The sequence below is a fragment of the Tursiops truncatus genome, chromosome 11 (assembly GCF_011762595.2).
Source record: "Tursiops truncatus isolate mTurTru1 chromosome 11, mTurTru1.mat.Y, whole genome shotgun sequence".
NCBI lineage: Eukaryota > Metazoa > Chordata > Mammalia > Artiodactyla > Delphinidae > Tursiops > Tursiops truncatus.
In genome coordinates this window covers 15,516,802-15,531,785 of record NC_047044.1, presented here as the reverse complement: position 1 = coordinate 15,531,785, position 14,984 = coordinate 15,516,802, and the positions used below count along the sequence as shown (strand labels likewise).

General features: G+C 37.1%; 1 protein-coding gene across 9 annotated transcripts in view; it reads left to right on the top strand.

The window, feature by feature from the left end:
• The window catches only part of RIC8B (RIC8 guanine nucleotide exchange factor B), a 126,893-nt gene that overhangs the window by 66,793 nt on the left and 45,116 nt on the right, over positions 1 to 14,984 (top strand). For all 9 annotated transcript variants that reach the window (XR_012324212.1, XR_002172873.3, XR_012324210.1 and 6 more), the window contains exons 5-6: positions 9,840 to 10,068; positions 10,819 to 10,914. Coding sequence is in view for 2 of the 9 variants with exons in the window: in XM_019918451.3 (XP_019774010.1) it covers positions 9,840 to 10,068; positions 10,819 to 10,914 (325 nt within the window). In the remaining 7 variants the exon portion in view is untranslated. The remainder of the gene's footprint in view (positions 1 to 9,839; positions 10,069 to 10,818; positions 10,915 to 14,984) is intronic.

Here is a 14,984-nt window from a genome sequence, read left to right as displayed (position 1 = left end):
GGGACTTTAACACCTCACTTACACCAATGGACCGATTTTCCAAACAGAACATAAATAAGGAAACACAGCTTTAAGTGACACAATAGACCAGTTAGACTTAATTGATATTTGTAGGACATTCCATCCAAAAACAGCAGATTACACTTTCTTCTCAAGTGCACACGGAACATTCTGCATGATAGATCATATCTTGGGTCACAAATCAAGCCTCAGTAAATTTAAGAAAATTGGACTCATACCAAGCATCTTTTCTGATCACAATGCTATGAGATTAGAAATCAATTACAGCGAAAAAGACGTAAAAAACACAAACACATGGAGGCTAAACAATACGCTACTGAACAACCAAGAGATCACTGAAAAAATCAAAGAGGAAATCAGGAAATACCTAGAGACAAAGGACAACGAAAACACGACAATCCAAAACCTATCGTATGCAGCAAAAGCAGTTCTAACAGGGAAGTATATAGCAATAGACGCTTACCTCAAGCAACAAGCAAAATCTCCAATAAACAATCTAACCTTACATGTAAAGGAACTAGAGGAAGAAGAACAAACAAAACCCAAAGTTAGTAGAAGGAAGGAAATCATAAAGATCAGAGCAGCAATAAATGAAATAGAAACAAAACAGTAGCAAAGATCTATAGAAGTAAAAGCCAGTTCTTTGAGAAGATAAAATTGATAAACCATTAGCCAGACTCATCAAGAAAAAGAGGGAGAGGACTCAAATCAATAAAATTAGAAGTGAAAAAGGAGGAGTTACAACAGACACCGCAGAAATACCAAGCATCTTAGGGGACTACTACAAGCAACTCTATGCCAGTAAAATGGACAGCCTGGAAGAAATGGACAAATTCTTAGAAAGGTATAACCTTCCAAGACTGAACCAGAAAGAAATAGGAAATATGAACAGACCAATCACATGTAATGAAATTGAAACTGTGATTAAAAATCTTCCAACAAATTCCAGGACCAGATGGCTTCACAGGCGAATTCTATCAAAAATTTAGAGGAGAGCTAACACCTATTCTTCTCAAACTCTTCCAAACAATTGCAGAGGAAGGAACACTCCCAAACTCATTCTATGAGGCGACCATCACCCTGATACCAAAACCAGAGAAAGATACTACAAAGAAAGAAAATTACAGACCAATATCACTGATGAATATTGATGCAGAAATCCTCAACAAAATACTAGCAAACAGAGTGTAACAGCACATTAAAAGGATCATACACCATGATCAAGTGGGATTTATCCCAGGGATGCAAGGATTCTTCAATATACACAAATCAATCAATGTGATACACCATATTAACAAATTGAAGAATAAAAACCATATGATCATCTGAATAGATGCAAAAAAAGCTTTTGACAAAATTCAACACCCATTTATGATAAAAAGTCTCCTGAAAGTGGGCATAGAGGGAACCTACTTCAACATAATAAAGGCCATATATGACAAACCCACAGCAAACATCATTCTCAATGGTGAAAACCTGAAAGCATTTCCTCTAAGATCAGGAAAAAGACAAGGATGACCACTCTCACCACTGTTATTCAACATAGTTTTTGGAAGTCCCAGCCATGGTAATCAGAGAAGAAAAAGAAGTAAAAAGAGTACAAATTGGAAAAGAAGAAGTAAAACTGTAACTGTTTGCAGTTGAGATGATACTATACATAGAGAATCCTAAAGATGCCAGCAGAAAACTGCTAATCAATGAATTTGGTAAAGTTGCAGGATACAAAATTAATGCCCAGAAACCTCTTGCATTCCTATACACTAATGATGAAAAATCTGAGAGAGAAGTTAAGGAAACACTCCCATTTGTGCAACAAAAAGAATAAAATACCTAGGAATAAACCTACCTAAGGAGACAAAAGACCTGTATGCAGAAAACTATAAGACACTGATGAAAGAAAGTAAAGCTGATACAAACAGATGGAGAGATATACCATGTTCTTGGATTGGAAGAATCAATATTGTGAAAATGCCTATACTACCCAAAGCAATCCAGAGATTCAATGCAATCCCTATCAAATTATAAATGGCATTTTTTACAGGACTAGAAAAAAAATCCTAAAATTTGTATGGAGACACAGTAGACCCCGAATAGCCAAAGCAGTCCTGAGGGGAAAAAAACGGAGCTGGAGGAATGAGACTCCCTGACTTTAGACTATACTACAAAGCTACAGTAATCAAGACAATATGGTACTGGCACAAAACCAGAAATATAGATCAATGGAACAGGATAGAAAGCCCAGAGATAAACCCACACACCCAGCGATAAACCCACACACCTGTAGTCAATTAATCTATGACAAAGGAGGCAAGGATATACAATGGAGAAAAGACAGTCTCTTCAATAAGTGGTGCTGGGAGAACTGGACAGCTACATGTAAAAGAATGAAATTAGAACATTCCTTAACACTATACACAAAAATAAACTCAGAATGGATTAGGGACCTAAATGTAAGACTGGACACCGTAAAACTCTTAGAGGAAAACAGAGGAAGAACGCTCTTTGACATAAATCACAGCAAGATCTTCTTTGATCCACCTCCTAGAGTAATGGAAATAAAAACAAACAAATGGGACCTAATGAAACTTAAAAGCTTTTGCAAAGCAAAGGAAACCATAAGACAAAAAGACAACCCTCAGAATGGGAGGAAATACTTGCAGACAAATCAATGGACAAAGGATTAATCTCCAAAATATATAAACAGCTCATGCAGCTCAATATCAAAAAAACAACCCAATCCAAAAATAGGCAGAAGACCTAAATAGACATTTCTCCAGAGAAGACATACAGATGGCCAAGAAGCACATGAAAATCTGCTCAACGTCACTAATTATTAGAGAAATGCAAATCAAAACTGCAATGAGGTATCACCTCACACCAGTTAGAATGGACATCATCAGACAATCTATAAACAACAAATGCTGGAGAGGGTGTGGAGGAAAGGGAACCCTCTTGCACCATTGGGGGGGAATGTAAATTGATACAGCCACTATGGAGCACAGTATGGAGGTTTCCTAAAAAACTGAAAATAGAATTACCATATGACCCAGCAATCCCACTACTGGGCATATACCCAGAGAAAACCATAATTCAAAAAGACACATTCACCCCAATGTTCTTTGCAGCACTGTTTACAATAGCCAGGTCATGGAAGCAGCCTAAATGCCCATCGACAGACAAATGGAGAAAGAAGATGTGGTACATATATACAATGGAATATTACTCAGCCATAAAAAGGAACGAAATTGGGTCATTTGTAGAGATGTGGATGGACCTAGAGACTGTCATACAGAGTGAAGTAAGTCAGAAGGAGAAAAACAAGTATCGTATATTAATGCATATATGTGGAACCTAGAAAAATGGTACTGATGAACAGGTTTGTAGGGCAGAAATAGAGACACAGGTGTAGAGAACAAATGTATGGAAACCAAGGGGGGAAAGTGGGGGTGGTGGTGGTGTGATGAAATGGGAGATTGGGATTAACATATATACACTAATAATGTATAAAATGGATAACTAATAAGAACCTGCTGTATAAAAAAATAAATAAAATTGAAAAATGGAAAAAAAAAAGTACTTACCTCCCTGCTTTTTTTTGTTGTTCTTTGTTTAAACCAATTCATTTTATCTCACATATTTAAGGGGACAGTTTAATACCTAATGACACCTCATTACACTGCTAAGCATAATGTCTGTTTTTTCTAGCTTTATTGAGACATAATTGACATATAACATTGTATACATTTAAGGTGTACAGTGTGTTGATTTGATACACATATTGCAAAATGTAAAATGTAAAAAAAGTAAGCGTGTCTTACACATGGCAGACTTCTAAAAAATGTTTGAAAATTGAACCATTTCATTTTGGTTTATATTTATTAACTGAGAACTTACTATGTGTTAGGCACTATGTTGAGCTCTAGAGGCAACGAAGGTGAATACAGTATAATCTTTGTTCTCCAGGGCTCACCAACTAGGGGGTAAAAGAGGCTGCTAAGTGAATAAGTGCACTTGTTTTGATGAGTGTTGTGTTAGACATAAACAAGTTTATATAGGTATACAGAAAAAGGAGAGTTCGGAGAGATTGGGGAGAGGGTTTTTTTCTTTTTGTTATTAAAACTCTTAGCTCTTTAACCTAATTCTCACTGTGAATAACAGTTATCTAGGTGAACAGATATTATCTGAACTATAGCTGAGTACCATGCTAGGTTCCTGAAGGATTCCACACCATAGTGCATAGTCTGGAGGAACATAGAGTATAAATGGGGAAACAAGACATGAATATTATGAAAAGTTAAATAACAATCAAGAAAAGAATAGAAGAGATGTCACAAGATAGTTTTTGCGTAGTTTCCCAGTAAATTAATTATCCAAATAATAATTGCTAATAGAATTCAGATAACATGCTCACTATGGTCTAGCATGATGAGGAAAGTCGTCCTCACTCATACTGTACCTGTTCTCCATCCTCATCCAGACCTCTGGTCCCCTGGTGATTCCTTTTTCTCCTACCTGTAAGCCTCCTTAAGGTTTCCTTTCTTCCCTCTCTATTCTAAAGCATTGGTTCATCATTTGGTTCATCTCCCTCTACTCCCTAATTGTCCTGTCCTGCCAGTGTTCAAGCGCCTAACCCCAGATCTGTCAGACCACCTTCTTTCTCCAGTTCTAAACTCAAGCTGCTCTGTCCTGTAGGAAAGTTTTACCTAACCTGACAGACTGGTCCATCCTTTCCACTGCACGCAGAGTTGTTTTTCAAAAAGTAACTCTGCTTAGAATCCTCTTGTGGCTCCCCTCTGTCTTTATGATTAAGAGCAAACTTATTTTGTCACTATGCATTTATTAATGATCCGCAAATGCATCTGGGAAATGTGTTTTTCTGGCTTCTGCACCTACTCCTTTGCCAGCACAACTCTGGTTTAAGGTCATCAGTAACCCATTTGGCCATAACATGTATCTCATCATGGCAATCCCCTTTATAATCCCCCTTCCCCACTCTACACACTCATACACACACTTTTTTTGTCTTATGCCTACTAAGGCCCTGTCCTTTAGAGGCCTTGTCCTTTGCTTTAGACTTAGGAACCTGTTTTCATTTCCCCACAGATACCATATTCTCTCATTCTTCCAGATATTTGCTGTTCCCTCCTATAGTATAGTATGTCTCCTGTTCAAAAGCTCCTTAATAGCTGCCGTTTACTATGTACCAGGCAGAGTGCTTTGCATGCCTTTTTTCATTTAATCCTCACATCAACCTGATGGGATAAATTTATTTCCCTTTACTTTAGAATTAAGGACACCAAGGCCTAGAATAGGTCATGTAATTTGCCCAAGGCACACATTTCTAGGAGGCAACTTAGAATTCAACCCATTGCTCTACAAATTATGTTATGCTGTCTTCTCTTAGGAAAAGGAGCATATTTTATTTATTTTTGTATACTTAGCATCTAGTACAAGGCATAGTAAATATTTGTTGAGAATAAAGTGAGACTTGAGCTAATCTTAAAGAATGAGACCATTCTAAACAGGAGAAAACATGGACAAATACAGAAATGAGACTATGTCTACAGCATACTTAGAGAACAATGACCAGGTCCCTATGGGTTAACACTTTGCCACCTGGATTTGCTGTTCCAGTCTTCTTTTGCCCTTTGCAGTAAACCTCCTCTAGGTATCGACTATCTGATTCTTCTACTATTCTCTCTTGAATCTAGTCTACTCAGGTTTTAGTCCCACTACACCAGAATGGCTATTATTAAGGTCACTTCTGTGTTTCTAAATCCAGTCACTTGATCTGTCCACATCATTTGACCACATGTGATCACTCCATTCTTACTGATATACTTTCTTCCAGGATACCATCCTATCTTGGCTTCCCTCCTACCTCACTAGTTGTAATTTCTTCCTCTCCCACTCAGCCTCTGGATGGTAGAGTGCCCCAGGCCTATCTCTCATAATCTGTCAATCCACACTCACTCCTTTACTGATCTAATCCAGTCTTGGTCTTTAAATACCATCTACATGCTAATGACTCCTCAGTTTATATCTCTAGTCCAGATCTCCCTCCCTGATCTCCCTGACTCTTACAGTTAACTTCCTGTTAACATCTCCATTTGGAAGTATAACAGACATTCCAAACTTAACATATCCAAGATTACACTCTTACTCTTCCCCTAAAATGTTGCTTCTCCTGCAGTGTTTCCCATTTCAATTTATGGCAACTCTAGCTTTCCACTTGCTAAGGCTAGAACCGTGGATTCTCACACCCCACAACTAGCCTATCAGGAAATCTTCAAAATGTATCCAGATCTGACCACTGCACTGTTACCACCGTGTTCATTCACCTGAGTTATTATAATAACACCCTAACTGGTTGGCCTTCCTCACCTTTGACATCCTACTAGTTGTTCTCAACACAGTAGCCAGAGTGATCCTTTTAACATAAGGATAGAGTATATTACTATGCCAAGCCCTGTAGTGGTTCCCCATTTCATTCAGGATAAAAACTAAAGTCATAATAGCCTGTAAAACCAATCTGGCCCCCTGTTACCCAGCTGAGCTCCTGTCCCACTCCTCGCCCTGTGTGTGGTGGTTCAGCCACACCAACTTCATTGCAGTTCGTCATACATGCCACTACTCCTGCCCTGGGGCCTTTGCTCCTGCCCTTCTTCCTGGAACGCCCTTTCCCTATGTAGTCACAGGGCTCACTCCCTAACTTCCTTTAAGTCTTTGCTTAAATGACACCATCTCAGTGAGGTTGTTCAGACTACCCTATTCAAAATTACAACTCACATGTCCTGTTTACCTCCTGAATTTTACCCTCAGACCATTTATCACCTTCTACCTTCTATTCAATTAACTTCTTTTGTTTGTTTACTTTTTTTTTTTTTTTTTTTGGTACGCCCGGGCCTCTCACTGTTGTGGCCTCTCCTGTTGCGGGACGCGCAGGCTCAGCGGCCATGGCTCACGGGCCCAGCCGCTCTGCGGCATGTGGGATCTTCCCGGACCGGGGCACGAACCCGTGTCCTCTGCATCGGCAGGCGGACTCTCAACCACTGCGCCGTCAGGGAAGCCCTGTTTGTTTACTTTTAATTGACTGTTCTCTACATGCTAGAAAATAAGCTCCAGAAGGGCAGGGATTTATTTCTATTTTCTTCGTAATACCTGCCTAAAAAATTCCTGGCATAAGTAATCAATAAATAATTACTGAACTGAGTTAGACTAAAGTAAACTTAGGTATTTACATGTGAAAATCTTTTGGAGATCTTGAGGTTCATTTAAGTAGATTTTCCAGCCATGAAAAACGATATGTGAGCCCCAAATGTAAAGAAGATACATTTGACCAGGAAAGTTTGCCAACAGCTGTAGATCTGCTTGTACTGTTATCATGCTCCTTAGTGTCATCTGGTATTAAATTGTTTAGCCCCTCGATTGATACAGGCCTGGATTTTAGGTTGCCTTCCTTCTCCCACAGCTATCAAGGCTTTAATCAGAGCATTAAGGAGCTCTAAATAGGCCCTGCTTTTGAATCTGCATATCAGGAGGGGGCTGGGAGTATGAGTGGGAGGATGTCATGTCCCAGTGATTAATGATCTCGAGGAAGCTGAAAAGGGGAGAGTAATATACACAGTACTTCTACCCCCTGGAGTAGGAATGCAAACACCATTGTGCAGATCTGTGCATAGTCACTGACTTCCTGGTAGCTGGAGAATTTCATACACTCTTCTACCACAAATAAAACTGTCAGAGAAGTGACAGCTCAAAAAGCTGGCTTTCCTTACTTAAAAAGAATAGCTCAAACACAGTGAGCCAGAAAATTAATTTTGTAGTTGTTTGGGAACCCAGTTGTTTAATAAGAAACGAGAAAATGGGAACTTTTCTTGAAAAGCCTAAAACCTCCAAATATTTGTTGAATCAAACTCTACATTTGGTTTCTTAAATTTACGAAATTCCTGGAAACTGCTTATTTTAAATGAATTTAAAGGGAAGCATTCCTTTGTAATGAAATGCATTGCCTTAAACTTTTCAGTGTGGTCTCTATGGTAGATTCAGAGAATCATACTACTGGTGGACTCCAGCCTATTGCTCTATGTGTTGAAAAAAACCTAACATTTCAAAGTGGCTTTTACAGTTTTAGAAAGTAATTCTAAGGTAGAGTTCTATTTTTTTTTCTTTTAACCCCAGTGAATCTATGATATTTAATAACAGTTTCCAAATGCTTAAGTCAGAAGTGCAATATATTTATCTATAGATAAGGAACTACAGATGTTTGCAAAAATTTTAAAAGGAAAGTTTGAGGGAAAAGCATCGTATTTCAGCCAATTGCAATTATTTACAAATAATCAAAATTAGAAACATTGTTGAATAGTAGTAGTAGTAATAGCAGCAGCAGCAGCAGTAGTAGATTCTTAGTGGGGACAACCAAATAACTTGTATTTTACCAGGAACCTTTCATTTATAGGACTTGTTAAATTATTTTTGTTCTTGGTTCTGATTTTTTGGTGCCCTTTACATTACCAGTTATTGTTCTCCATTGTCTACTTTTTCAACTTTGAGTTCTTATGAATTTTTTTTCCCGTAATATAAAAAGAAAAAAAAGAAATATTCATTCTTGGGGAAATGCAGCCACACTTCAGGGTAAAGGAGAGAAAATATTTTGTATTTTATTTGTTTTGTTGTTGTTTATTTTGTTTTATATTTGAGGGTGTCACTATAATCTAAATTAAAAGGAACTACTATGGGCTAAATTAAGACAGCATCAGTTAGATTAAGCCCTGAATTTGGTTTCCAAGTGGTTAGACTTTTAAATTGTATTTGCAAGAGTTTATTTTTAGTCAGGATGCAGTTATTTTTAGATCTGCTTCTCTGTCACTAGGAAATGTAATGCCTGTCTCTCCATTGTTGTTTATCAGGAAGTTCTGAGGCACAGACTTTTAAGATCCAGTTAGCACAGAACACCACCTCTCCTTTTAAAAGAAAAAATATGAAATAATGCATGAAGGAAAGTATATGAATTGAGAGCATGTCTAATTTTTAAATTGTTAGTGTCAAACACTAACAATTTTAATTTTAATCTCTTATACACTGAGCAATGAATGGAACAAGATTTTTAGGGAAAAAAAATACAAGGTTTGGGTTCCCCCTACTGGTGTGCATCCCAGGCTCATTATTTCATTAATACATAGAAAGAAAGGCCTAGGGGGATAGAGATTTGAAGTAGCTATGTTGGCCTCTTTTAAAGAAATCTGGGGGCGACAGGAGAAAAAGCACCATTTACCATTTTCTGCAAATGTCTTATGAAATAAGGGATGATCTAAAAATTGTATTTCTGTATCTAGAAAGGACAAAATTTAATCCTACAATATTTGGTTTTTAATGTTGTTGCCTCTGTGATAAGCTGCTTATATACAGTGTTCCTCAAATGCTTTATGTTGTAATCTAAGGAATAATAAGACATCAGTGAATCCACAAAAGGATTTAAAATCCCAAGGAAAAACTGTAAATCTAGTATTGTATCATAATAAAATTAAAGAGCTACTGTTAAAGCTCACTAATTCCTATTTTAGCATTTCAAAAAGTGACATGACATCATATGATTGTGTGTCCATTTAACATCTGTTCTTTCTAATTTGTCATGTGCGTATTTGAAACAGTTCTCTTTATTTTCTGTTAGTCAGTAAATGCCAAATAATATTAAAGGCTCATTTTGAAAAAGAAGAATTTTAATTGACTCCTAAAAGTCACTTCTGAACTTATTATGTTTGTGTTTTAAAGGACTAGTCAGTCAAATTAAAATATTGTCTTTTTAAATTGCTTTTCAGCAATGCAGTCAACCTTTTAAGCAATGTTCCAGTCTCTTGTTTGGATGTTCTCATTTGTCCATTAACCCATGAAGAAACAGCCCCAGAAGCAACGACGCTAGATGAACTGCCCAGTGATAAAACAGCTGAGAAAGAAACAGTTTTGAAAAATAATACCATGGTATACAATGGTATGAATATGGAGGCCATTCATGTTTTACTTAGTTTTATGGAGAAGAGAATAGACAAGGTAAGACTGATAAAATTGAGAAGATGCTTCTAAAGAATGTAATTGTACACACATACAGGCATCACAGGATGTGATTTTTGAATCTAAGCTCTTTTTTTATAGCTGACATCTTGAACAATTATTTATACTCCAGAAAGCATTTTACTGTAGTAAATGATAAATTGCTGAAACCAAGTGAATTTATTTGTTTAAAGCTGAAAATTGTGTTGATGCGACACCAAAATTGTGACTAGAGCCTGAAAACAAAGGAAAAAGTAATTACTTTTCTATGTAGGTATTTTGTAAGTTCTAGAAGTAAAAATATCTCCCCCCCAAAACTTGATGATAACTACTTTCCATAACACCTAAAAGACATCTTTAAAAGAAATTTGTCAACTTTCCATTTGTTGTAAGCTGCTTATTTTCTCTTTTCTGTCACTTGCTTTGTCGAGTATCTGTATTAAAAGGCAGCAAGTTAGGATGGGTTGGTCATCAAAACCTTCGCCTTGTTTAAGCCCATTTGCTGAGCCAGTGAGGACCCTAAAAAATGTAGAAAAATCCAGGAAGGATAAAAATGGGCATTAGTAAACATGAAGATAACTAATGAAATGGAAATATTTTTAGGAAAATAATTTTTAAAATAGTCTGTACAGCTTTGGTAACATAAAGGTGTCTCCCTCTCAAAAAAAGAGTATTAATATACTCAGTTATATGAAGAAAAGTAAACTGTTAGAAACTAAACTAATGCAGCATGTATGGTTTTCTTTGTAGGGAAGCAGCTATAGAGAGGGTCTAACTCCAGTTCTCAGCTTATTAACAGAATGTTCCCGAGCCCATCGAAACATCAGAAAATTTCTCAAAGATCAGGTAACTGTTTAATGCATATTAACATCTCAAAGTTAATCTTATATGTGTTTTTTTAACATAAAATTAATGAGTCAAATTCTATCACAGTCATTTTCTTTCAGAATGTCAGAAACTCAAAAAAGTTAGTGTTGAATCTTTGAAATCTTCCTAATCCAGAAATAAGTGACCCGGTCTATTTTTTTTAGTCATTCATTCATTTACTCAACAAATATTTATTGAGATCTGTGTGCTGTATTCTAAGCATTGAAATACAAATGAAGTCTTTGCTTTGTGGAGTTTCCCTTATTGTAGGAGGACAAAAAGTAAATAAATATATGATACAATGGCAAGTAGTGATAACTGTTCCGAAGAAAGATACAGGGGAAGGGAAAACTTAAGGGAATAAGGAAGAACCTCTCTGAGGAAATGACATTTGAGCAGAAACTTGGATAAGTAAGGAAAGGATCTTTGAGAATATCTGGAAGAGGATATTCTCTGAGAATAGTTCTGAGAATATTCTGGAAGAGGAATGTACCAGACAGAACGAATTCAAAGTCCCTGGATGAGAGGATGCTTTGGTATGCTTAAGGAAAAGCAAGAAGGCTGGAGAACATTGTGCGAGGGGGAGAGTGGTAGATGAAGTAAAAGAGGTAAGCAAGAACCAAATAATGTAAGGTTGTACAGGAATTTTGATTTTCTTCTAAGTGAGAAGGGAAAGCATTGGACTGTTCTGAGAAGGGACGTGATGTGACCTCATTTATATTTAAAGATATTCTGGCTACTATATATAAGATAGACTAAAGGAGTGTGAGTAGATGTGAGGAGACCAGCCCAAAAGAGAGCTGATGATGAAGGTTCGGAGTAAGATGGTAGTAGTTGGAGTTCATGGTAAGAAGTCATCTTTCTACCTCTGCATCTACTGTCTGTCTGCATCTATCTGTACCCCCATGTCCTATGTCTCCCCGCTCTATCACAAGGGATGAATTGTCCCTGCTTCCTTCTGTGGCCAGCCTCTGCACTCATATCCTGGATACCTTTCCCTCTCACCTCAAGAACTTTGCTCCTGCATTTACTCCCTCTCTTTCTTCTTATATTAATCTTTTTTTTTTAATGTACTGGATCATTTTTGTCTGCACCCAAACACATCTTCCATCTTAAAAGCAGAAAAACCTTCCCTTAATCCCACTTCTCAAGCTGCCTCTCCATTTCTCTTCTCTTCTTTATGCAGTGTTCCTCAGGAGAGTTTTCTGTGCTCACCCACTCTCTTCCTTTTACTCATTTTGATTCTCTTCTGAACCCACTGTAATTAGGTTTTCATGCTTTTCACTCTACTACAAAGGTGTTTGTCAAACATCATCAACCCGATATTGCCAAATCTAATAGTTCTCAAATCTTTTTTTTATTCCCCGGTAACATTTTGATGTAATTAAGTATTCTCTCCTACTTGAAGTACCTTCTTCACTTGGTGTCTAGGACACAACAGGGAACTTCTTCTTTGCAGTGTTTGAGCTCCCCAAGGCAATATTATCTTTGTCTCCATTTCTACTCTCTTGTTGGTCTCATTCAACAGCCATGGTTTTGAAAGTCATCTATTCACTGATGACTCGCAAATTTCTGTCTCTACCCTTGACCTGTCCCCTAAGCTCCAGACTTATATAACATACTGCCTACTCATCTCCTCCCCTTGGATGTGTAGTAGGTATCTTAAGTTAACGTATCCCAAACTAATCTCTTGATTTCCCATCCCTCCCCACCCTGTCTTCCCCTTCTTTCCTCATTCACTACATGGTACCACCATTCACCCCATTGTTCACTTATTGCCATATAGAATTTCTCTTAATAAATTAACTAGGTTCATTTTCCCCCATATGTTTATGGTCAAGATTTAATAAGCACTTTACTGTGTGTAGAGCACATTAATAGATATTGCTGATAAGGAGAAATTAGAAAGTAGGGACTCTTATCTTTGAAGAATTCATAGTCTATTGGAAGACTAGCTACCATCAAAGCATGAATAATCATTTAAGCAAAATAAATTAGTTAATTGATGAGTTAAGGTCATTTCCAAGTTTGATTATTTTAAGACATTCTATCATGACTAGGAGGACTTGGTGGAGAATAATAAATGAAAATACTTTGTGTTCTATATTTTAGCTTTTTCACAGAGGAGATCCACGTTCAACTAAACTGTTTAGATTTTGCCATCTCTAACCAGGATAGCCCCCCTAAAATCTGTTTGTTAAACAGATTATTTATATGAAGGTCTTGGACTATACATTATGTAGATACAAAAGATTGTGAGACCCACTCCTTATCCTCAAAGAAATACTACAGTACAGATAAAGAAGGAGACATGACAAGTAAAAGATAACTAAAGAAAGATACAAGGCACGATACAGAAATCCACTTTCTTTCTGAGGAAGATGCACTATAGACTATGAGGATCAAGAAGGGCAGAACTTAAAGTAACAGATGATTAACTTTGATAATAGTGTAAATGGAACCATGGCTAATTAATTATTGTGCCCCATAGTTAATTCCTGATTAAATCCAAGTCGTGCATACCCAAAGTAAATTGGTCTTGAGTATTCAGTATTTGGGCAGGTAGAAAGAGAACAGATGGTAGAAATTACTGATTCAGATTGGATTCATCTGGAGAGGCTAATAGAAGAGATGAAGATGCTATGGATTTGAAAGAGGAACTGGACAAGATTTCTCAAAGAAAAGAAAAAATTTAATGGAGGGTAGTATTTGGGGGGAAATAGAAATGCTCCATACATATGCAGTTAGGGCGTGATATGTAACAATGAAGACTATAAAATTTCACTTCAAAAACTTGTTAAGGAACCCAAAACATAGCTAAGAAAATTTTTGTGTGATAACCTTTATTAATAGATACTATACTCTGGAACTGTAGGTACATACCACATGAAATCATTTGTTACATGTCTCATTCCTCTAGAAATGGGAGATAATCACAAAGAGCATTTTGCTCTATCCTACCAGAGATATTGAAACACGGATTCTATAAACACTTTGGGTAGATTACTCAGTTTTCTGAGATTTAGTTTCCGGGTTTTTTTCACAGCTGTATCTCCAGGGCCTCCAGTACCTCCTGATACATGGTAGGTACTCCGTATAGAAAGAGATAAGGAAGGAAGGAAGTCAGCTGAATGGATTAAATAAAAAATAATATACACATAAAGAGTCTGGTATAGTAAATTATAATTTGACTTTGTGTCTATCTTCATTTCCTAGCATAGTGCCTAGCTTATAGAAGGCACTTTTAAAAAGTTACTTGAATTAATTCATTCTTCCTTCAATCATCAAATATTTGTCGAAACCTGTAATATGCCGGGCACTGAGAGCAGTACACAAAAGAGAAAGAAATCCCTGCCCCCATGGAACTGACTTGTGGAAGAAGGCAGACAATAAGAAAGAAATATATACTGTGTTAGGTGGTGATAAGTGCTGTGAGGAAGATTAAAGCAGAGGTAGGGGGATTAAAAAAAGAGAATGCTGAAGGTTAATTATATAGGGTGGTCAGGGAATGTCTTCCTATAAATAACATTTGAACAGAGACCTGAAGAAAGTAAGGGAATGAGCCAAGCCAGTTTCCAGAAAAAGAGTTTCTGGGCAGAGGGAACAGCAAATGCAAAGACCATGAGGTAGGAAAGTGCTCGGTGAGTATAAAGAGTTCCATGGAGGTTTGTGAGACTATAGCAGTGTAAGCAAGGAATATAATAGAAATTAAGTCAGAAAAGAAGCAGGAAGCCACATTATGTGAAACTTAAGGAATTTGGAAGGACCTCATCTTTTACTATGAGTGAGATGAGAAGCCATGGGAACTGGAGGACTTTGTGAAGAGGAGTGACATGATCTGACTTTCAAAGGATCATCCTAGCTGCTATGTAATAGATCATAGAAGGACCAGGATGGAAGCAGGGATGACTTAGGAGACTGTGGTAATAGTTCAGATGAGAAATATTGGTAGCTTGAATTTGGTAATACTAGAGGAGATAGTGAGAAGTTGTTGGGTTATGGATATAATTCAAAGGTAGAGCCAGAATAATTTGCTGATGGATTGGATG